General features: G+C 34.5%; 3 protein-coding genes across 5 annotated transcripts; 1 reads left to right on the top strand and 2 right to left on the bottom strand.

Annotated features, from left to right (window-relative positions):
• Positions 1-4,166: 4,166 nt before the first annotated feature.
• Positions 4,167-11,654, top strand: LOC133675855 (rop guanine nucleotide exchange factor 14-like). 3 transcript variants are annotated; one of them, XM_062097380.1, is made up of 8 exons: positions 4,167-4,595; positions 5,755-5,992; positions 8,747-9,139; positions 9,581-9,735; positions 9,827-9,901; positions 9,989-10,258; positions 10,677-11,024; positions 11,110-11,654. In XM_062097380.1, the coding sequence occupies exons 2-8, from the start codon at positions 5,917-5,919 to the stop codon at positions 11,497-11,499; spliced, it is 1,707 nt and encodes a 568-aa protein (XP_061953364.1). In that variant the 5' UTR covers positions 4,167-4,595; positions 5,755-5,916; the 3' UTR covers positions 11,500-11,654. The 3 variants fall into 3 exon arrangements, with proteins under 3 accessions (XP_061953364.1, XP_061953381.1, XP_061953372.1); XM_062097397.1 differs by lacking the exons at positions 4,167-4,595; positions 5,755-5,992 and adding exons at positions 6,052-7,310; positions 7,631-7,647; XM_062097388.1 differs by lacking the exons at positions 4,167-4,595; positions 5,755-5,992 and adding an exon at positions 6,052-7,310.
• A 948-nt stretch (positions 11,655-12,602) lies between these two features.
• LOC133681071 (methanol O-anthraniloyltransferase-like) lies at positions 12,603-14,566 on the bottom strand. Its single transcript, XM_062104159.1, has 2 exons — positions 14,035-14,566; positions 12,603-13,679 (listed from the first exon to the last, which is right to left on the bottom strand). Exons 1-2 carry the CDS (start codon positions 14,500-14,502, stop codon positions 12,756-12,758), a joined length of 1,392 nt encoding a protein of 463 aa, XP_061960143.1. The 5' UTR covers positions 14,503-14,566; the 3' UTR covers positions 12,603-12,755.
• A 5,969-nt stretch (positions 14,567-20,535) lies between these two features.
• LOC133701533 (pectinesterase inhibitor-like) lies at positions 20,536-21,223 on the bottom strand. Its single transcript, XM_062125471.1, has one exon. It carries the CDS (start codon positions 21,215-21,217, stop codon positions 20,678-20,680), a length of 540 nt encoding a protein of 179 aa, XP_061981455.1. The 5' UTR covers positions 21,218-21,223; the 3' UTR covers positions 20,536-20,677.
• Positions 21,224-21,374: the final 151 nt, after the last annotated feature.

The following is a 21,374-nucleotide window of genomic DNA, read 5'->3' as shown; positions in this document are numbered from 1 at the left end:
TTTTGCCATGAAGCAAGAGCCAGAATTTAGAAAGATGTCCGTGCAGATTGGTTTTAGACCAAGCCCTCCAAGCACTAAGCCAATCAACGACAAGGTTCACACAACAGTCATGGCACCATGAGAACACTACGGCTTCGACAGGCTGTCTTGAGCTCTACCACGACCACCATAGTAAGGCTTAACTACACAATCAACAATTATGGTCAATCTGCTAATCTGGATACACAAATATGGCTCACAGCAACCCTAACAAATCTTGAGACCTGTAGGACTAGTTGTATTGAGCTTGATGTCAGAGACTATAGACCTCTTCTGTCCATCAATGTCTTCAATTTAATCAATACTGGAGAAGTTACACTGAAGAAGACCACATACCATATCAATCGTCGATAGAAATTAGAGGCTACTCATGTTGGATCTACTTCACTGCTGGCCAATCTTTTGGTGGCTAGAGATGGCTCTGGAGAATTTAAGAAAATTAAAAAGCCAGTGAATGTTGGCAATTTCCTGCTAGCAATTTCCTTGCAGGTGATTCTTTGTTGCCATGCACCGGCGTGCCTTATGATTCATATCTGTGGAAACTCAGTTGAATGGAATCATGAAAGAAAGAACGAGTTGTTTCTCTACGGACTATATTTTTGGATGTTGTTTCACTATAATTAATTGATTTTAACATTAATTAAGAATAATGCTATTATAACTTACAGCTGCTAAGGAATCTGCGGTAAAAATGATGCTCCGGGAGGACTAATTTCTGTTAACGCAAAGAATAACCCACATGTGCTGAGCAATTATACCGACTAGCAAAAAACATCTAACTATGCTCTTAAAGCTTGGCTTGAGTGATAAATGAGCTTCCTCTCAATATATTCATCTTAAATTTTGAATTCAAGAAGATGTCAAGAGAAAAGTCTGGATTTAGAATTGCAGAACGTATATGACTTGCCGGAAAGCAATTAAAGAAGTGTATTATCTCCACAGGTGAAGAAATAGTCCAAAAACAACCGTTATACAAAGTAAGAAACACCTAATCGCCTGAAACCTTAAATTCAGGGAGCTACAATATCCAACAAGGCAAACCCTTCGGGAATGGAGGACAGAGGAGAGCCACACAAGGCAACTTTCTATTCTCCTGTACCCCTGTTTATGTAGCCCCACATTCTCCCCTTCTCATGCATCCCTCGAATAAATCGAAAATAATGGAGACAAAAGGCAGTGCTGGTGGGGCTAACGATCTAGGTTCTTGTTTCAATTTTTGTTGGGTAGCAATAGTGACACTGCTCGCACTATAGAAGGAGCCAAGTTAAGACAAAAGGCGATTCTTTTTTTAACTGTGTTCTTCCGTTAATATTTTTAACTTGTGCTCTTTTTTTTATATATATAAAAAAAAAAAACAGTAGAAGTGGGCTACGAGCGGCATGCAATGATGGGCAGAGAGCGGCTAGGGATGCGACAAGAGACACATCCCGGCCTAGCGGCGCTTTTCTTGGTCCTGGCATAGCGGGGGAGCCATGAACACCGTTTCTTGATAATCTGTGGTCTTCAATCCCATGAATTTGAAATTTAAATAGCGACATGATCCATCATCAGAAGACATCATATCTTTTTTATTATTTCATAATACTAAAATGGAGCGGAAGCACACAAAGTCACCAAGATTAGATGCATGCCGAGTGTATATTATCGGTCCAAAGTTCAAGATTTTCTTGAACGCTATATATATATAGTATATGAATTTTAAAATTCTCAGCTTGATCGCAAGATGGATCATCGGCAACATATCTGTATTTCATTCTTTTTTATACTGGCACTGGCACATATATAGATGCTCATCCTTATTCTCTCAAGCTGTGTTCGGAGAATTATGCTAGAAATAACACGCTTAAATTGATCGATTCGTACAAATTCCTGCCGAATCGGATTTACAAAAATAAAAAAAAAAACAATGTGAATAATAAATGAATCCTCAACTCTACCTAAAACAACAAAACCGAGTTTCTTCCTCTAGTTTTGTTGACAACAAGAACTATAAGATAATAGCAGCTCCCGATTGTGTTATGACGAGGTGCTTGTTGAGTTATGGGAGACGCACAACATTAATCACAGCTAATAACACCACCTAACATAAAGAGACCTCGTAACTTCATGAATGACAACTTAAGTAATCAAGTACATAAAAAGGTTCGAGGGCTTGAATAGGTGAGTTGCGTTGCGAGAAATTTATGTTGCTCGGAAGATAGTTTCGGGTTTTTTTATTAGTTATTCCCTACATTTACTTAAGAAAAAAGAAAGATTAAAATAGGATAGAGAAATATAATAAAGAATTTAAAAGGTGTAGGTAAATTAAATCTGGCGTGAAGGGTTTTCTTTTTCTTTTCTTTTTTTTTCATGATTTTTTTTATTATGATTGGGTTAATTCAAAAACAATTTGATATTTGATTAAATATAAAAAATAAAAATAAAAAGGTATAAGGGTGTGTGGCAAACTCTTCGGCGCGTGAAAGACATCTACACTTTTCAGGTAGTTCAAGCAGCGCTTCTCGACATTTAAAAAATACCATTGTCTCATGTTGTTAGAAGCTTTATCGCGTTTTCTTTCTAATGGTGCAGAGAGTCTTTAGTGGTGGTAGTCCGGTTTGTCGTAAATGAACTTTTTTTTTCTCTTTCTTCCCTTAAAATTACGACTTGACATTCTATATTGTTAATATTTTAATTTTAGTCCTTATTTAATCTCTTGATTTGATTATTGATTTTTCCGGGATAACCCGGGTTGACCTGTATCTTATTACAAGGGTTACAAGTTTATCATACTAATGTGTGTTGACCTAAACTGATTTATTTAAGTCATTTTTTTAATCAAATTTTGTTATTTTTTATTTAATGAGCTAGAAATTGAGCTATTTTGTTTGCCTTCTTTTAAAAAAAAAGGTTTTTTTTTCATGTTACATAGATTTTCTTTATTTGATTTATATATTGTCATTCCCTATTTTTTATCGCCTAATTAAAATAAAACTAACTTATTTGATCCAGTTGAATTCATAACCTGAGTTGCAAAATGGTTTTTTTAAAATATTTTTGTAGTATCTAAATATTAATTTTTTTATGTAAAACAAATTAAGCCCGGGTCCACAACTAGTTGTTTGGTATTTATTGGATAACAAATTAAAAAAAAAAACAGTAGTGGTAAATAAAAAAAATAACCCCTACAGATGGCATCCTATTATGAAGGTTAAACTACATTTTAGCTCCTGCTAAAGATTCAATAAAGCTTCACTTTGGTTCCTCATAATTAAATTTCTCAATATCAATCCTATAATTTTCCAAAATTTCAAAAGGCATTTGCTCACTCCATGCCTTCCCCTAACTTTTTTTCCTCCCAAAACCTCACATACCTAATAGTATTTCAAAAAAAAAATCCTTAAAGGTAAAATAATTAAGAAAAAAAAAATTATTGATGTCATTAGTTGTTGTAAAAGAAAATAACTCTAAGTCTGAACCCTTTAAAACCTATAAGTTTAATAATAATAAACTTGGTTGAAGTAGAATTCTTAAGAATAAAAGGGAATTATAATCTAGATCGATATAAAGATACACACCTACATAAATAAAAATTACATATAAAATGTTAAGTGGTAAGAGTTTGGAATCAAAAGGTTTGCTTCTCTTTTAATCTTAGGTTCGAGTTCTAAGATTGTTAATATTGATGACCACTAGAAACTTACCTGATCGTTAACTTCAGGATCTATGAGGATTAGTTGAGATGCGCGCAAGCTGGCCCGAACACCCCACGTGAATAAAAAAAATTACACATTAAAAATAAAAAAAGTAAAAACAACATAAGGTGCTATAAAATATATTCACTATATAAAAACTCTAATTCAAAAAATACTCTGGGATCTATTTTGAAAAGGAAAAGAATCATAATTAATAATTATTTATAAATTACATAAAAAATAAAATTATCAATTTAAATATTTGATTTTAAATAGAAAACACAAATGAGAATATTTTTAAAAATTAAATACAAATAAAAAATAAAAAATTTCCCTAGAAATCAAATCCTTGCCTAACACACCGCTTATTGTCAATTAATATTGCTGTTGTCGAAATCAGGGGATGGTGGTCGTAGGAAATTGCAATTTACAGGTCCCACTTATCTTCAATCAATCAATGAAGGACGCGTCTGGTCACTGGAGGAAGGAAAGGAGCTGCCTGGCTGCAGTGCAAAACTGCAGAGTAAAAAGTAGCCCTTTCTACCCCCTCCCCCTTTCTCCCTCCCTCTCGTTACTATTTAATTAAATGCTTCAGTCTCCATTGTTCCTTACCATTTCCTCTCTCTACAAGAGAGTCCTGCCCTGGTTTTGAAGTCAAGAGTCACATAGTGATAGCTGCATGCCCTACTGTTCTGGATTGGGGTCTTACAAATACTAGCATGTGCAACATCCTTGGTGGTGCATATTTTAAGTGAAGTTACTCTCATATTACTGTAATGCTACTCATATTTTCAAGAAAGAAGCCTCCCGTGGAACAAGCTCTGAAGAATTGCTTCTAGCTGCTCTCTTCCACAAGAATATTGCTCTTAAACCTTCACTGAGGTACGTTTCTCTACCAACCCTTCACTTCTCTTTCATCTTCTCCCTTTCAAAGCCATTCGCTTTTGTGGTGGTAAAATCTTTAAGAATTCTTTTTTAATTCTTTTCTATATCTACCTCGTCCTGTATTTTGTGGTGGCTTATCTTCTTGTTTCATCTAAGGCATTGTTTGGTTCACAATCTGGGATTTTGAAGGAAACCCTTTTTGCTCTTCTCTGGAGTTGGTTTTATATGTAAGAGCCAGAGGTATATAAAACGTGCGTCCCAGATGGTAATCTGAAGATTTGAACTGAACCTTGATTTGGATTTGGATTTGGTGTTGGGTCTTTCGGTTTGCTATGCCCATATACTTTTGGGACACTTTCTGTTTAAGATGCAGCTGGTAACAGTGCAAGGAATCTATCTTAAGTCATACATGGCAGTTTGTCTTATTTTCTTCGACTTTTTGACTGCCAAACCAAAAAAGATTACATAATCATCGCTACTTTACCCTTCAAGCTCTATTGCATCCAGGATTCATTTAAAAGTTGAAACTTTTTATTTTTCTCCCTTTCCTTCTTTTGTTTTGTTTTTTTTTTTTTAAAAAAAAACCTCACCATCCATTTTACTCTCTACCTAACAGTCCAAACACAACAACTGAGGCTTCGTTTTGTTTCTTGTGAAATAAAAGGAAGAAACAAAGAAGAAGAGATAAAAAGGGTATCTTTGCTTTCTCTTCTCTTTTTTGAATTTCAAAACTGTTTTAGAAATTACAATGCCAAAAGGCATACGCTAAACAAAAGTTGTCCAAGAAAAGAAAAGAGTTTACATATGTTTAAAACTAAAGACTGTAAAAACATCACTCATGCTATCAACATAAATGAAAATTACATTTATTACAATGAATTAATTAATTAGCATTCTCTTAAGAATTTCTATTTATACTTGCATTTCCCACCCCCTAAGTTTTTTAATAAATCATAATCTAATCTAGTCTACGCATTGTAAAGATCGGCATGTATTGTTTATTTATTTATAAAAAGTAAAAGTCGGCATCTTCATAGTACTAGTTGATGAATGAAAGTGGGTCATTAAGCCCACTAAACACAATCACTTCTCTCGAGCACAAATGTCTGTGAAAATGTTACAGTATGAGTATGGTATTTGTTGTTTATTGATGCAGGGGTAGGGCCTTGTTTGAAGCTTTTTGGATTGGGTCCTTGATCATCTTGAGCACTTTTAAAAGGGTAGTTGATTTTGCATCCCGGCCAGCCAGAAAGGAAAGTTCAGTTTTATCCATAGGGATAAGAGAAAGAAAAGAAAAGGAAAGTTACAGCAAGAAGAAATGATGATCTTGAGAAGAAGGCTCGCTTGCTGCACCAGGGACAGAGAGATTAGCCTCGACTTTGATAAACAAGAGAGTAAGATTCACATATTTTTTTCAGTAGTATTTTTAGCTGGTAACACTAGCAGTGCTTAAAAATTTGATTATCCTTGATTTGTGCACTTTTTTTTTTTGTCATTTAAATCATGATGAACTTTAAGCTTAATTAGCTTCCACTTTTGTTTGTTATGCACGTTTGTGACATTACCCACCACATGGAGAGAAATACTTGAAAACAAAATAATATCAATCAAGAGGGCTTAGACTTGGACCAGACTTGAAGAACATGGTTCACGTTTTAGCTTAATGAATCAGTCAATGAGGCTGTTTATTTTATTTCCTTTCTATGGTTATATTTTTGGGTTTTGGTTTTGGGTCTTTATTATTGTCGATGATGGTTGGTATAAAATTTAAAATAAAGAGATAGGGTTTTTATCAGAAATGAAGGGGTCCCATAAAGGTAGCAGACCCCACCAGTCCTTTAAAGCTTGATAGATCGATCGATGGCTTTCTACATGCATCAATGGTGTTTCTATTTAATTTTGAGCAGAACATTTATGATGCCTGTAGAAGAGAAGTAATGCTCTTGTCCCTCGGTTAGAAGCAGATAACACGGTATACACATTTCAAAAATTGATTTTTTCGACTATTACTATGACAATCTACCGTTGGATTTTCCTTTTTCTGTTTTAATTTCACTAGAAAAAGAAACATAATCTGTGGCTAAAGAGTGGATTTCTTGGTATGAAGTGGGACCTATTTAATGGTCCTTATCATGTGCAAAACCACATTGGGGATTTTATCTCATAATTTGAACTATTAGGGTTTGTGTTCTTAACCTTTCTTGGGATGTCAGATGGTTTAGGAATATTGGTTTTAAAGTGTACAATAATCATAGATATTGTAAAAAGAAGTGGGAAGATGAGATATCACTCCATGCCTCTATGGGACTGGGCTCTAACCAAATGTGCTGCTGCTTATTATTACTAGTATTACTGCTTTGATTGATACAAATTGTGGACCCTTAATAGGATACTCGTTTATGTGATTAGAACTGCCATCCCCACCGAAGGAGACAATGAAGCAACTTGGTGGGGGACACGCCAATGTCCTTGTCTACTAGTCTACATCACTTTCTTGAAAAAATTGGTTTAATTTCTACTTGGATCTGCATCCACATGGGAATCCTCCTCCTCCTCCTTCTCCTCCTCCTCCTCCTCCTCCTCCTCCTCTTCTCTTTTCCCTTGGTTTTTGAATATCTGTACATGTATGTGTCTTATGGTACATGGTATGTTTTTGGATCTCCTGTGAACCCGGTTCACCAATCCTCCATATTTTGGTCTGCACTATGACAGGTAGCTATCAAGAGCATGTCCTCTTGTTCTTGATTTTTTGTTGAAAGAAAAGCAGTTTGGATCTAATTGTCCATTGGGGTCTCATTCAAATGATTTCTGTGAAATTTCCTTTTTGCCGTGGTCCATGTAATGATAACATAGGAAGCTTCTGGCATCTTTACTGTCAGTAAAATTTGAAAAACCTAATTTGAGAAATGATTTCCTCATTTCCAATTTATTTCCAATTACCATTCTTACAAAATCGTTTTAAGCTAAAACTTGTTACAATATGAGATCAAGCCAAAAGTTCAACGTATTATTTCTTTCTTTTCTTTTTTCAGAATGGCATGCACAAGAGGTACACTCTTCTTGCCTGCTTCTTTTCTTAATGTATCATCCATATGTTCACATGTTTATGATGACAATTGTTATTGATGAACAAAATAGCAGTCTTTATAATGCTCAAAGCACATGCATTAACATATTATAATTCACTTGTGGTTCATTGATGAAAAGGTAAACATTATCAAGCATCAAGTACGGCCATCAAATCATGTAGCTGATACATTTCTTATTCATACCGACAAAGTTCTGACACCTGGCTGGTGGAGGCTGAACCCTTGACTTGTATCTAAGGGAAGACTAAAAATTAGGGATGATAATCAATATAAAAAGCACTTGGATCTGCGTGTGCTGAAACCTATATTGTCAGAAACAGACAAATTTGACAACTTACCTGCCACACTCGTATGCCTAGAATTCAAGGTTTATTGCTACTAGATCTTAGTGGTTGAGAAAGAGATATATGATTCATTATTTTAGCATACCACTTGATTTTTAGCATAGCCACTTGTTTGGTATCGAGTGCAGCTAACAGTCACAAAATGTGGTTAGTAGTTAAGCCCTTTGAATTATGCCAAAATAAAAATGGAAGTAGCTTTGCAGAACTAGTAGCAGTATCAGAATGTCATGTGTGACTTCTGATCAGAGACTTGACTTTGGTTAAAGCCTGATATACAAACGTGTCACCATGATTTATTGAAGCCTTATTTGGATTCTACTATGCCTTGAAGAAATGATCCAGATTTTGGATCTTAAGATTAATCTTGTAAATGGAATTTACTCGTGCTAAAAATTCTGGGCATTATCTATGTTGATTACATGTTTGGATGTATAAAAAATCCCATGATGAGGCCTGTGCAATTTGTTTATTTCTGTAAAGTAGTAAAAAACTCTTACAATAATGTTATCCTTTGTACGAAGGAATTCATATTTCAACAATAGTTTACCTTGTTTGAATTATTAGTTGCTGGGTGCATTATTAACGTGTCCGAAACCAACAAGCTTGTGCAACCCACCATAAGTGTCGATCTTTCGTATGCTTCACTTCAGTTCTATGCTTTTCTTATTGATCCATGCATTTTAATGGAAAAACTATATTGTAAAATGGATTTCAGGGATAATGACATATAATGGCCTTGAGAGTTGCATTATAAACAACCAGTCTTATGAAAACGAAAGCGGGACAAGTAGAGGAGAGGGTTGCGTAAGCGACTCCTTTGATGATGATGGTTGTTCAAGCTGTTCTTCCAGCAAAGATGCTTTTGGATCATTTTCATCTAAATGGTTGACAATGAAGAAGGATGAACATGGTTTGAATGATTGGGAGCTTGCTGGAAGCCCTCAACATTTTTATGATAAAGAGAAACCGTGTTACTCCATTCATTATTCAGATGTGGAGACAATGAAAGAAAAATTTGCAAAACTGTTACTAGGTGAAGATATCACAGGAGGGCGTAGTGGCCTCAGCACAGCATTGGCATTATCTAATGCTATAACAAATCTTGCAGGTATAATGAATCTCCTTTTGTTCAACCACGAGGTAGTTATGCTTTGGTTGCTCTCTGTAATCCTTATCATTTATATGAATGTTTTTTTCACATGATCCTGTTTCCCTATGACCTGTTAATGTTTAAGCATGCCATCTCTCTTTGTGTTACAATTGTGATTGACTAATGTACTTTATTGGGAAATAAGGAGGTTATGTTTGCATTAGGGAGATATATATGGAAAAATTGTAGATTAAAATGGGGATTTTATTCATTGAAGTCCTCAAATCAGTGTGAGAAAAAAGAAGAAGAAGATGCAATAATGCTGTTTTATGTAAACATAAAGTGTGAATGGATAGTGTTAAGTTCTAGCACCAAAATTCACGTAATGATTTTTGGTTGAACTTGATCAGGCTTTGACTTTGTCGAACTTTCCTAATTAACTCTTTAAATGTGTTGTAGCCACGGTTTTCGGGGAGCTATGGAAATTGGAGCCATTACCTGAAGAAAGAAAGACCAAATGGCAAAGAGAAATGGACTGGTTGCTTTCTCCTACAAACTACATGGTTGAGTTAGTTCCTGCTAAGCAAAATTGTGCCAATGGTCGGATGCTAGAGGTATTCTTTGTTATTTTGGAACTTTGAAGAATAAAATAATGTTTTTTTATTATCTGGTGAGATATATAATTATCCCTCGATATTGAATCAGATAATGACACCAAAAGCCCGTGCAGACATCCATGTGAATCTTCCAGCACTTAAGAAGTTGGACTCTATGCTTATTGTAGGTGATCTCTTTATTCCTAAAATTGAGATTCATTTGCAGAGTTAATATTCATGCTAGTTGCATTGAATTTTCAATTTCTGACAGGACACACTAGATGCAATGGTGAATACTGAGTTTTGGTACTCAGAAGTAGGCAGCCGGGCAGAAGGAAGAACCAAGAGCGCAAAGCAGAGCAAGAGGTGGTGGCTCCCATTGCCACAAGTACCAACAACTGGGCTTTCTGACTCAGGAAGAAAGAAATTACTCAATCAGAGTAAGGTGGTGTATCAAGTATTCAAGGCTGCCAAATCTGTCAATGAAACTATTTTGCTTGAAATGCCTGTGCCGACTATTATCAAGGATGCACTACCAAAGGTAAGATTGGTCTATCTATTTCATAATAAGTGAAATTTAATCTTGAAGAAACCTTCAGTTGGTGGAAAATGAAAACAGATCCTATCTGAATTTAATTTCAGCTCATTTTAGCAGAAGAAAACTTGCTACTGTCAGTTGTCACTAAATCTACTTATCCAGGCTTGTTATTTTTGATTTTTTGATCATGCTATGAATGGCTTAGAAACATGAAGTAAAAGGAAACATGAACATGTTCACGTGGGAATTCTGTTTTGAGCTAGTCAACCTTTGACACATGCCTTGTTCAGGGATAGTTCAGGTTTTCCACTGTGACTGATTAATTTGACAATACAATGGAAAATGAGAGAGTTGCAGATTTAGTTTTTGAATGCTGCCATCCTAGTGGCATTTGCTATAACTTCTGTTGTCCTTCTTACAGTCTGGAAAGGCAAACCTTGGTGAGGAACTGTACAAGGTGTTGACTGCAGATTCAAACACAGCTGAGGAAATGCTCAATTCTCTTGATTTAAAATCAGAACACAGTGCTCTTGAGGCTGTTAACAAGTTAGAAGCTGCCATATTTGCATGGAAAGAGAGAGTTACTGCACAAGTCAGTGGTAGATCTCCAGTTCGAACATCATGGTCCTTTGTTAAGGACCCAGTGTCAGAGTTTGACAAGATGGAGTCACTGTTGGACAGTGCGGAATCCCTTCTACAGCTGCTAAAGAGCAGATATCCAAACCTTCCTCAAACATTTCTTGATTCTACAAAAGTCCAATATGGCAAGGTGAGCTCCATTTTAGACCTTTTGATTGGAAAAATCACTTTTTGGCTGGAAAAAAAGTGTATGATTGTGGTTGCTATTTCTGTAGGACGTGGGACATGCAATCTTGGAAGCATATTCACGGGTTCTTGGAAACGTGGCATTCAGCATTCTGTCTAGGATAGCAGACGTTATGCAAGAAGATTCATTGACCAATCCCAGTTCTACTGCGGCCACATGTTGCTTTCCAGGAATAAATTCATCAGGGTATGTGGAGACTCCAGTTCATGTGCTACATGTCCGACACTCACTCACCATCGATGAGATGAATAACGTGGATGGAAAGTACCGCGAATCCAATGCCAGTCATATTTCTGATCAGGAACTCTCATACAGCGAAGCCAGAACAAGCTCGGCAATTGCAACACCAAGTCGAAGTCGAGTATGGTGCATTGGTGGAGATGCTTGTAGAAGTCTGTCCCCTACAAATTCTCCATAAAAAGAAAGAAGCTGTGGTATTTAAATGCAGGCTATTGTAAATGGTGTTGCTTGCTGTAATGTTCACTGAGATAGTATGAGAGATGCTTGGTTCTGCCTGATGTATTAAAATCATTTAGTATATGAAGTAAATCAATCAAATATTGGTTTGGCTAATGTGAATTGGTATGAAAAGACTGCAGCATATATTATACGGATGATCATAACAATTTAGTTCTACCTAAATTGATAAATCTTTTTGTATTTTTAACATATTTAATGGTTGTTCTGACTTTTCTAGGATTTATTATTATTATTATTTAAAAAATGAGGAACTGGTTATGCAATTAGAGAATATTTTTTTTAACAAATAGTAGGGCTAAATTAGATTTGAAACTTGCTTCAAAGAAGGAACTTTAATTTTTTCTATATTTTCTTATTTTATTTTGATAACAAGAAAGAAAATTAACTTAAGAGAACAACGCAATTTCTAATTGTAATTATATTTATCCTTAACGACTTTTCTAAGAGGTCTCTCTCATGAAAATTTAATTATCGGATCCATTCCATTTGGGATTGATGTTATTCATTTCAACTTGCATATCTCCAGAAAGAATATCATTATTTAATTATAAAAAAACATCAAAATACTTACTTACCATAATCTCTTTGTAATCGGTAAATGTTTGGACTGATTAGCTTGAACGCTGCAGGTACTATGAGGTCCTTGCCAATGTGGATTTACACAGTACTGTGATTCTCAAAGATGGAGAAGCTGTTGGGTACCATATGAGCACCCTGACTGAAACTTTACATTCCAATTTAACATTGATTTAAAACGATTCTCTAGGCGACAATCGATTTGGAAAAAATGCAAATTATGAGCTTGACCAAATCCTATGGTCCTCAAATGGACATCATAATTTAAAGTATTGGTGTCTCCCTGGTCGTCAATTCAGGCATAGAATACGGGGCAGTTTTTTCCATGCAGTTGTTCTTTGGGTGGCAGCCCTGTGTGGTATATATGTGCTCTATCCTGGTACGTAGCAGCATTGACAAGTTTAGAATGCGCAACACTCTTGACATTACACACTCATATGATGGATAAATTATTATCACGTGGGATTTAGTAAGTAAATTCTTATCATAAACTTCTGCTATCATCAGTTTTTGGATTTGAAATTTATGTTTACAAAAATACGTTTCTTTCTCCATCTAGATTGCAGTCTGGATATCACGTTTTATTTCTTAACAAACATTCTGTCACTTGAAATCACCTCAGAGCATGGATTTGATGATTGTATGCTTCTTATCACCTGAAACATGCATAGGCCGTTCCCCAGTAAATTTTGCTAACTCCTTTTGAAACCTATCCATGGCTTGCGATGGCAAAGACATTTGTATCAGAATCCCATCCTCTCCTGTGCTCTTTTTGAACCGCACACAGAAACTCGTGTCTGGAGCTGCTTTAGCTACACCAGCGTACACAGGTTTTCCCCACCCAAAATCAATTTCTCTAAATGGGACACGCGATGAATCTGCGACTATGAAGTGCCCAGCTGTTGAATAATGAGGTCGTCCCTTGATTACCATGTAGTCCGCTACTGACCGCATATACTCTTCTGACATTTGGGTCTTAATCTTTCTGACCAGCTCAAGTGCATAACCTAATGGGTTCTTACACACTAGTTCAGCTTTGGAAATTGCAGACGGCATGGCATATGCATTACCATAGTATCCAGGAGGCAGTTTTATGCCTCGCTTACCGCCCGCGCCGACCATGTATGATACACGAAGCATCTCGTTAGGATTGTGCTCAATTGCAATTGTGCGACATTTCCATATACAAGCTATGAGTAACTCAAACGTGGAACTTGATTGAAGGTGAGAAGGAAGGTGTTTTCTAATGCAATCGACCTCTTGGAAGCCAAAGAAGAAGGATTTATCGATCAAGTCGGCGTGGGTGTCCATGGTTGCCTCGGTGCCAGCAGTGGTGTCATACTCATGGTGTACGCATGTTACTCGAGGAGGGTCTCGTGCATTTAAGATCTCTCGTTTCCACACAGGGCGATAAGATGGTTCATTGGCACCTCTTGCTATTTCTCCAATTGTGTTCAAGAAATAGAATATCCCAAGTGCATCAGTCATGGTGTGATTCACTCGTGTTGCAACGATGAATCCTCCACAGGCCAGTCTGGTCACCTAGAACAACAACGATAATTGTTTTTTCAATGTTAATGATAATTATCTGACCATCTGATGAGCCGATTAATTTGTCTTTACGTTGATAACGGTGTCCTTTTATGTAGTACAAAAACCCAATAAACCTTCCCAGGATCCTCCCCATTTTTTTTTATTACAAATTGTTTAATAAATCAGATGATACATACTTAAACGATCTCCAAATCTAAGATTTAGATTAAAAGAAGCAAGTTTGGGATTTGAACTTGCAATCTTAATTTAAATGCGGTGTTACTAGCTACTCTAGTTGCACTCCCATTTAGAGAAGTTCTTTGGGAAAAAAATAAAAACATGCTAATTATATGTACGTACTGACCTGAATCAGCATCAAAGGGCACCCGATGATACCTGATGAGCCAGGAACATCATAAAGAAAATATTCAAGGTAAGGACAAGGTGGCTGAATTGCATCTCCAAGATGTTCAAGGGTGATGTCTGCATCAGCTTCAATAAACAAGACCCCTAATTCCCCTGTACAATCCACCATAAGCTTCCTGCTATCCCCTTCCTTGAGCCTACCAGCTAATGGATAGTAATACACCAGTGCATGAGCTAGTGCATCTCTAATGACCTTCACAGGGTCAGGGTAGGTCTCATTCCCACCTTTCTTATTAGTATTGCGAAAGAATGCTATAAAAGGCATATGGAAACGAAGGCCTTCCTGATCATCTAAATCAGAGAGTTGTTTTACTTCACTTGGTGTTGGTTTCGCAGGCAGAATCAGCCGAGGCTCTTGCCGTCTCACCGTAAAGGTTACCTGAGAGGAAGGTTGGGCCATTTTCATGCAATGCAGCACAAGACTAGCTTGGAAATTAAGACCAACGAGGTAAAGAAAAAACTAATGAGAGAGGTGCTTAATTCGGCTACCAAGAGAGACAGTATAAATAGATACCCAAAGTCAGAAGCATAGAAATTTCGGCGTCTATATATTATTATTTTTTGACTATTTCCCTTCAAGTTTTGCTGCTATATAGCCAGCCATTGAATTCAAGAATTGTGCACCTATGCTACTAAAATAAGCTTCGTTAATTTGAAGGGATATTTGCAGTGCTAAAAGACTCCAATCAAGGAGAAATTAGTCGTGCTTTTGGTGTTTGTGTACACTTTGGTGTAAGGAGAAAATTACCCGTTAAACAAGGAAAAGCGCGGGAAAAGACAGGCAACATTCAAGTTGGTGGTTAAGCCCGTGTGAAACGAGGAGAATCGCTTCCATTGAAAGTGAGAAAAAAATAAAAATAAAAATAAAAATGAAAATGGCTGGCTCGTACCGTTATCATTCGTGAGGTGTCTATCTCATTCCACATCACTCTCGCTTAATGCAATCAAACTCCTGTGTAAGTTGAAATACATTAAATCCTAGAAGACTTTAGCTATTAATAGTTAAGTACGTAGGTCTAAATACTGAAAGTAACAATATACATGCAATATTAACCAAGTAAAATTAAGAAACTAGTTATACTTTCAATCAATAACCTAACAATTTGAAAATTAACTCTAAATCGCTATACATGAAATTAAGAAATCTCAACACTCCTCTCCTCTCGGGTTGGTGCCTAAATGTACACATACCTGAACTTGTTTAATTAAAATCTTAAACAACATCCGATTTACAACTGTTTTGGTGAGAATATCGGTTAATTAATTCTCATATTCATAATTATTTTTTTAGCTTTTTGTTAATGAAAATCCATCTATTATGTTTCATATGATCATGTTGAATTAAGTTATGAACAATATCACATATAGTTTTATTGTTATAATATAATCAAATCAGTTGCCTCAACGGATAATGCAAATCTTGCAATAGAAGTTTTAACCATAATGCTTCACACGATCAAAAAATCATATATTTGAATTTAGCTTTGCACTTGAGTGAGCAATCACATCTTGTTCCTTGCTTTTCCATACAATAAGATTATCACCTACACAAATAAAATAACTAGAAATAGACTACTTATTATCTAACGCTAAAGCCTAGTTAGCATCGATATATCAATCCATGCTTTTTTATTTTTTATATAATAATCAAGATTTTATAAATGAAACCGCATTATCATTAAGACAATGATAATCGGGTTAAAAAATAGTCTTTACATAAGTAGTGGAAAAACTATATGTGCGAGTGTTTGTATAATCGATCCTGTAGATTTGATTGTAACCTTTCACCATCAATATTGATTTAAGCATTCAATAGTGCCACTAGCTTGTACTTTACCATATAAATTCATCGACATCTAACAAGTTTGTTTCCTTGTGAAGGATTAATGGGTTCTCATATTTCATTATTTTTTTTGCAAGGATTTTATCTCTTTATTCATAGTTGTTTTCCATCTTGAGTTAGCTAAGACTTCTTATATACTTTTAGAAATAGATACAATAGATAATTGATTTATAAATGACACATTTGATTTAGATAAATGATGATTAGACATATAAAAATTCATGAGATTTTTACTTTAATAGAAAGTTTGGGTTCACATATAGGTTTATAATACATGTGTGATGATGATAATTTTCTGAATGACTCAGATGCTAAGTAAGGAAACATCCTCAATAATTGATTGGTTTGGTATATTAATTATAAGAGATTCTAACTCAAACAAAGCATTTTTTAAAAAAGCATTTGTTAGAGTCATATATCTTGATCTAATTTTATATTATTCAAATCCAATTTAACTTCTTAATTTTCTGCTCTAGCTTGTGAATCATCACTTTTAGAATTCAAATTTATATCTAAAAAATTATAATCTAGAGTCAAAATTTTCTTCTAATACTCTACCTGAAGTTTAGACCAAAGAAAAAAAATACATGATGTCTTCATGAAAAAAATCTAATATAATAGACATTTGTCAAGTTGGAGGATGATAATATCGATTTTTTTTATGTGAATTAAATAAATTAGCTATCATTGGTTTAACTCAAACTTGTTCAATCAATTTTAATAGTATCCTTAAATCATTATCAATTTTCTGCAAAAATTTGAATTCCTCTATATTTACCGAAACCTTCAACTTAACAATAAAATTGATAAAATATAAAACGTACCTATTAAATAAGTCATTATTTATTTCATTATGAAACACTTAAATCACAAAATTGAAATCAATTTCATCAAATTACAAACAAATACAATTTCTTAAAATCTCAAACAAACCCTAACATGTATAAATTATATATTAATACAATAAATTTTTATGGGAAAAGTTATAAAACAAGTAAACACACAAACAAACTACATATACCATATCAAAATGCAAATTTTTTTTTTTAAAAAAATAAGTTAAAAAAAGGGTATTTTTGCTTACTTGATGCGAGGAATCCTAAAAACAAATTGAACTAGAACAGAGATGCTAACAGACCGTGTGTTGAGGTGGCTGAATTTGTGTTAATGAGAGTTTAATTTGTGATAAAATAAGAGGTTTTGTTGATATTTGCAGAGAAAAATAAAAGAAGAAGAAGAAATGGGGAAAGAAAAGAGAGGGATCACTTGTTAGGTCATAACTTAAATATCACAAAGGGATTTACTGATGGATATTAGTGATGAGTTTATTTCATCGGTAATATTGTTTGTAACAATGACACACCATTTTATTTTCATTTATTATTTTTTCATTGTAATTCTCTTGGTATAGACCGATAAAAAATTACCGTTAGTGTACATCGAGGTACATAGCAAAGAAATATTCCATTAGTAGATTTCATTGTAATTTACCGATAGAAGTGTTTTTGTCAGTATTTTCATTTATATTTATGAATTGTTTGGTAATGATCTAGGACCAAACATAAAAATCTGATTTAATAAAAATGATTCCTAAATTTAAATAATAACATGAACCAATTTTATACAACATGATTCAACATTTTTTTTCACTCATTTTCTTTCCGTTAAACTCAACTCTGCTATATATATATATATATATATATATATATATATATATAACATGATTCAATAATATTTTATTCAAATTTGCTCTGCTGCAGCTTCTGCCAACTCAAGCGCACGATTCTTTAGTAATTTCTTCTTTGCTAGTGCTCTGTAATTAATGATGCAGGTTGCTTGACAGCGTGCACAGTCGACTTTGACAACTTGCTTTATTGTAGCCCGGGTTGCTGGGGCTTCCTGCTTGGCGTGTTTCACAGATAGATTGCGTCTAATTTCGGTTTTCAACCGGAAAATTCAAGCATTTTAACAGGAAAGATATATCAAGAGGTTGAGTGCTCTGATTCAAAGGGAAAATCACGAGTTTCAGAAACTAAGCTCATACTCTGTAATTTTGTTGTTTAGAGAATGAGGAAGAAACACTATATATACATACAATACTAACTGATTTAATTTAAAAGCTAATTATATACAAAATCATCACCTCAATAATTAGAAGATCAACTCTGAACGTCTATACAGGAAATTAAGAAATTTCAACAAGTCTTCCTTCCAGAATGTCCATGAATTGGTGTATAGGGGAGAAAACGGAGGGGCTCCTGGAAAAGGCTTATGGATCAAGATGGTTGCTCCATGGAGTGGGAATCAAGGAACTTGGAAAAGACTTGGAAGAACAGTGATGCAGGCCTTATACCACTTGTTTGGCTAATATTAATTATTTCTCCCTTTCAATACTTTAATTATTTTGCCCTTTTTTATATTTATTTATCTCCGCCATCCCATTCTGACTCAACCTCAACACAGCAATTATGATTGGAAGGAAAATCAGGAAAGGGTTTAACGAAAAGTATTTGACAAAAATCCTAAATGTAGTAGATAATTAATCTTTTACAAGAAATAACAAGAATAATGTCTTTATTAAAATTATTAAAATATTAAAGTTCATCAAAAAAAGATGTTAATAACCCTATTTATATTCTAGATCCAAACTCTAATCTTTATATAAAAAAAATCATAATAATTAATATTTATAGGGTTAATATAGAATCTATCCAATATTAGTATCCTAATGCATATAGAAACAATACAAAAAGATAGAAGGTATAAGCAACACATAATTCTAACGGATAATTGTACATAAATTATAATTTAAAATTTTATCATTAAATATTTATTTTCAAATAATCTCTTGAAATATAAACTAAAAACTCTATTTATACTAGTTCTAGTTTAAAACCCTTAATTGTAAAGTAATTGTTAATATTTCCATAAAAAACTCTAATTCTCTTGGAAACTATTATATAATTGGATAATTATTTAAATATCATTTTAATAAATTTACTCAAAAATAATTTTATTTTAATTTTTTTAAAAGAGAAAAATAGCTAAGGACTATTTAAAAACAAACCAAACACACCCGGGTTTGGATGGACGGGTTGCGCCTAGGCCCGCATGCCTAGCTTTTTCTTAACCTAATTTTTCATGGATCAAACAACTTATCATTCGACTTGATAGACAATCTATCATCTTTTGGTGTTGACTATCTTCTTTTTTTATTATTATTATTATCGTGGGTGTCCGGGTCAGCTTGCGCGCACCTCGACTAATCCCACGTGCCCTGAAGTTAACGACCATGTAAGCCTCCAGTGGCCATCATATGAGCAGCCATAGGGTTTGAACCTGGGATCTAAGAGGGAGCAAACCCCTTAATCCCAAGCTCTTACCACTAAGCCACCACCTAGATGGTTGGTGTTGACTATCTTCAATGGCTAAGAAGTTGGGTTTCGAGTTTTATGACCCTAAAAACATGTTTTTAACCTAAAAACACTACAAAACATTTTAATTACTATGGGACCCATTTCAATCCAAAAACATCCTTTAATCAAAAGTAAATTGAAAACAAAAATCTCGATCCCAGTTTACCTTTTCTAGTAAGATAAATAATTCAAACCACCTACATAAAACTCATCTCTACAAAGACAAACCTATCTATTAATCTCAATATCGATCTTTTTTATGGTTAGAATGTGCCCGATTGACATTTTTCTCTCTTCATCCATTTACTAGTGACTCCCTTATCTCTCCCAATATTTACAAACTAAAAAGTTAAAAAAATAAAGTTTATGATAAAAACATAATATTTATAAATCTCAAGAACTAGTTAAATGCGTAAACTAGAACTTTAAGGATTAAAATGAAGTTTTTTGTGCCCTTCAACGTTGGGCTCTTTTTTTTCTTGGTCTTTATTTTCTTAATATCTTTTAACAACAATTTAAAATTGTATTCCACAAAATTGATTTTTAATTTAATACTGAAATATTACCGCATCTTTGGCATATATGAGAGCATGTGAGGCAAAAACAAATCTCAAATAATAAAATTATACTAATATAATTGGAAAATAAGTGATTGAAAAGAAATAAAATTCAATTATCAAAATAAATAAAAAACATTTGAGGGAGGCTATAACGCGAAACAGTAAAACCGGTTCTGCTTGTATCGTTTATGTAATTGGTGAAGGTTCACTAATATTTGAAAGTTCAGAAAGTAAAAAATGGAATTCATGGCAATGTGGACTCTTGAGGAGAAGTTTTAAGAAAAGGGGAATCAGATGAACAAAGAGATAGAAAGAAAAACTGACGTGGCATTATGTGAGTCCTGTATTTTTTTAAGATATGGTGTCACAAATCTATGATAAAACTTGAGAAAACTGGATACTATTAAAAATGGAGGGGAACTTGATTGTTCTACTTCTCACAATCTTAGATAGCTGTTTAGAAGTGGATTTTTTTTCCTGGTATCATTGAAATTTATTCGGTCGTAACTGTTTAGAAATCTACGTAAATCATGGATAAACAATGGTTGTTTTCTCAATATTAATGGTGTTCAAAGTTTAAAAATAGAGAGATAAATACAAACAAGAAGAAAAAAAGGAGATTATGAAAAAGTTTCTTTGGATTCCCAGGGAAACTCTAATGGAAAGGAAAATTTACAGGATGACTGATTTCAGGAATACTGGATGGATTTTGGCAAGTAAACATATCCAAGCAATCTTAAACATCACATAAGATGGTGATAATCACTTTTCTTCCAAGAGTTTGTTGATGATCAAGACATTGTTGCATAATTGGCGGAAGATTGCATTTCTCGACAGCAAAATTTCACGGCCAGAACTTTCCACGAATCCGTTCTCACATGATTGTGCAGCAGCAATTGCTGCTTTCACCGAAGTACGAACGTCTTTAGTACCGTCCTCTAACAAATCTGACGATGCGTCACCGAGTTGCTGGATGGCATCCAAGTATTGGTCTGAGCAGTCGGAGAGGGCCTGATCAATGACAGGGTCCAAAGTCTTGTTAAGAAGCAGAGTCTTGATGTACTGCGATGTCTCTGTTGCTTTTGAAGATGCAAGGGTTAACGCGATTATGCCTAGTTGTTTCAAATCGGCTTGTTTGCTATCAGGGTTAGATTCAAAAACTGCAACACAACTATTCTTGTTATGGGTGCGTGCGCATACTTTGTCGATTAGATTGGTGTCCGCTTTGGCAACAGATGCAAGGAGAGAGAGGCTGAGGCTGAGGGTAAAAGAAAACAGGACAAAACTTGTAATGGGCTTCATTTTCTTTCCCCAGTTTTGTTCAAAGGGGTGTTAGTGCTTTTAAATCAAGAAAGAAGAGGTTAATTTGTTTCAAAGATTGTTTGTCGAACAACTATTATGTACTGATATTTTATTGCCTGCTAAGATTTGACAGTAAAGAGATTCAACAAGGACCACC

This window comes from Populus nigra, chromosome 1, assembly GCF_951802175.1.
Source record: "Populus nigra chromosome 1, ddPopNigr1.1, whole genome shotgun sequence".
Taxonomy (NCBI): domain Eukaryota; kingdom Viridiplantae; phylum Streptophyta; class Magnoliopsida; order Malpighiales; family Salicaceae; genus Populus; species Populus nigra.
Note: the sequence above shows the minus strand (reverse complement) of the source record. Positions and strands in the feature narration are given on the sequence as shown.

Excerpts from the sequence above, each read along its gene's own strand:
- LOC133675855 (XM_062097380.1), top strand. The coding sequence starts at position 5,917 with ATGATGATCTTGAGAAGAAGGCTCGCTTGCTGCACCAGGGACAGAGAG. Across the intron at positions 9,736-9,826 it reads CCAATGGTCGGATGCTAGAG|ATAATGACACCAAAAGCCCG; the intron begins GTATTCTTTGTT and ends ATATTGAATCAG. Across the intron at positions 9,902-9,988 it reads AGTTGGACTCTATGCTTATT|GACACACTAGATGCAATGGT; the intron begins GTAGGTGATCTC and ends AATTTCTGACAG.
- LOC133681071 (XM_062104159.1), bottom strand. The coding sequence starts at position 14,502 with ATGAAAATGGCCCAACCTTCCTCTCAGGTAACCTTTACGGTGAGACGG. Across the intron at positions 13,680-14,034 it reads GCCCTTTGATGCTGATTCAG|GTGACCAGACTGGCCTGTGG; the intron begins GTCAGTACGTAC and ends TTGTTGTTCTAG.
- LOC133701533 (XM_062125471.1), bottom strand. The coding sequence starts at position 21,217 with ATGAAGCCCATTACAAGTTTTGTCCTGTTTTCTTTTACCCTCAGCCTC.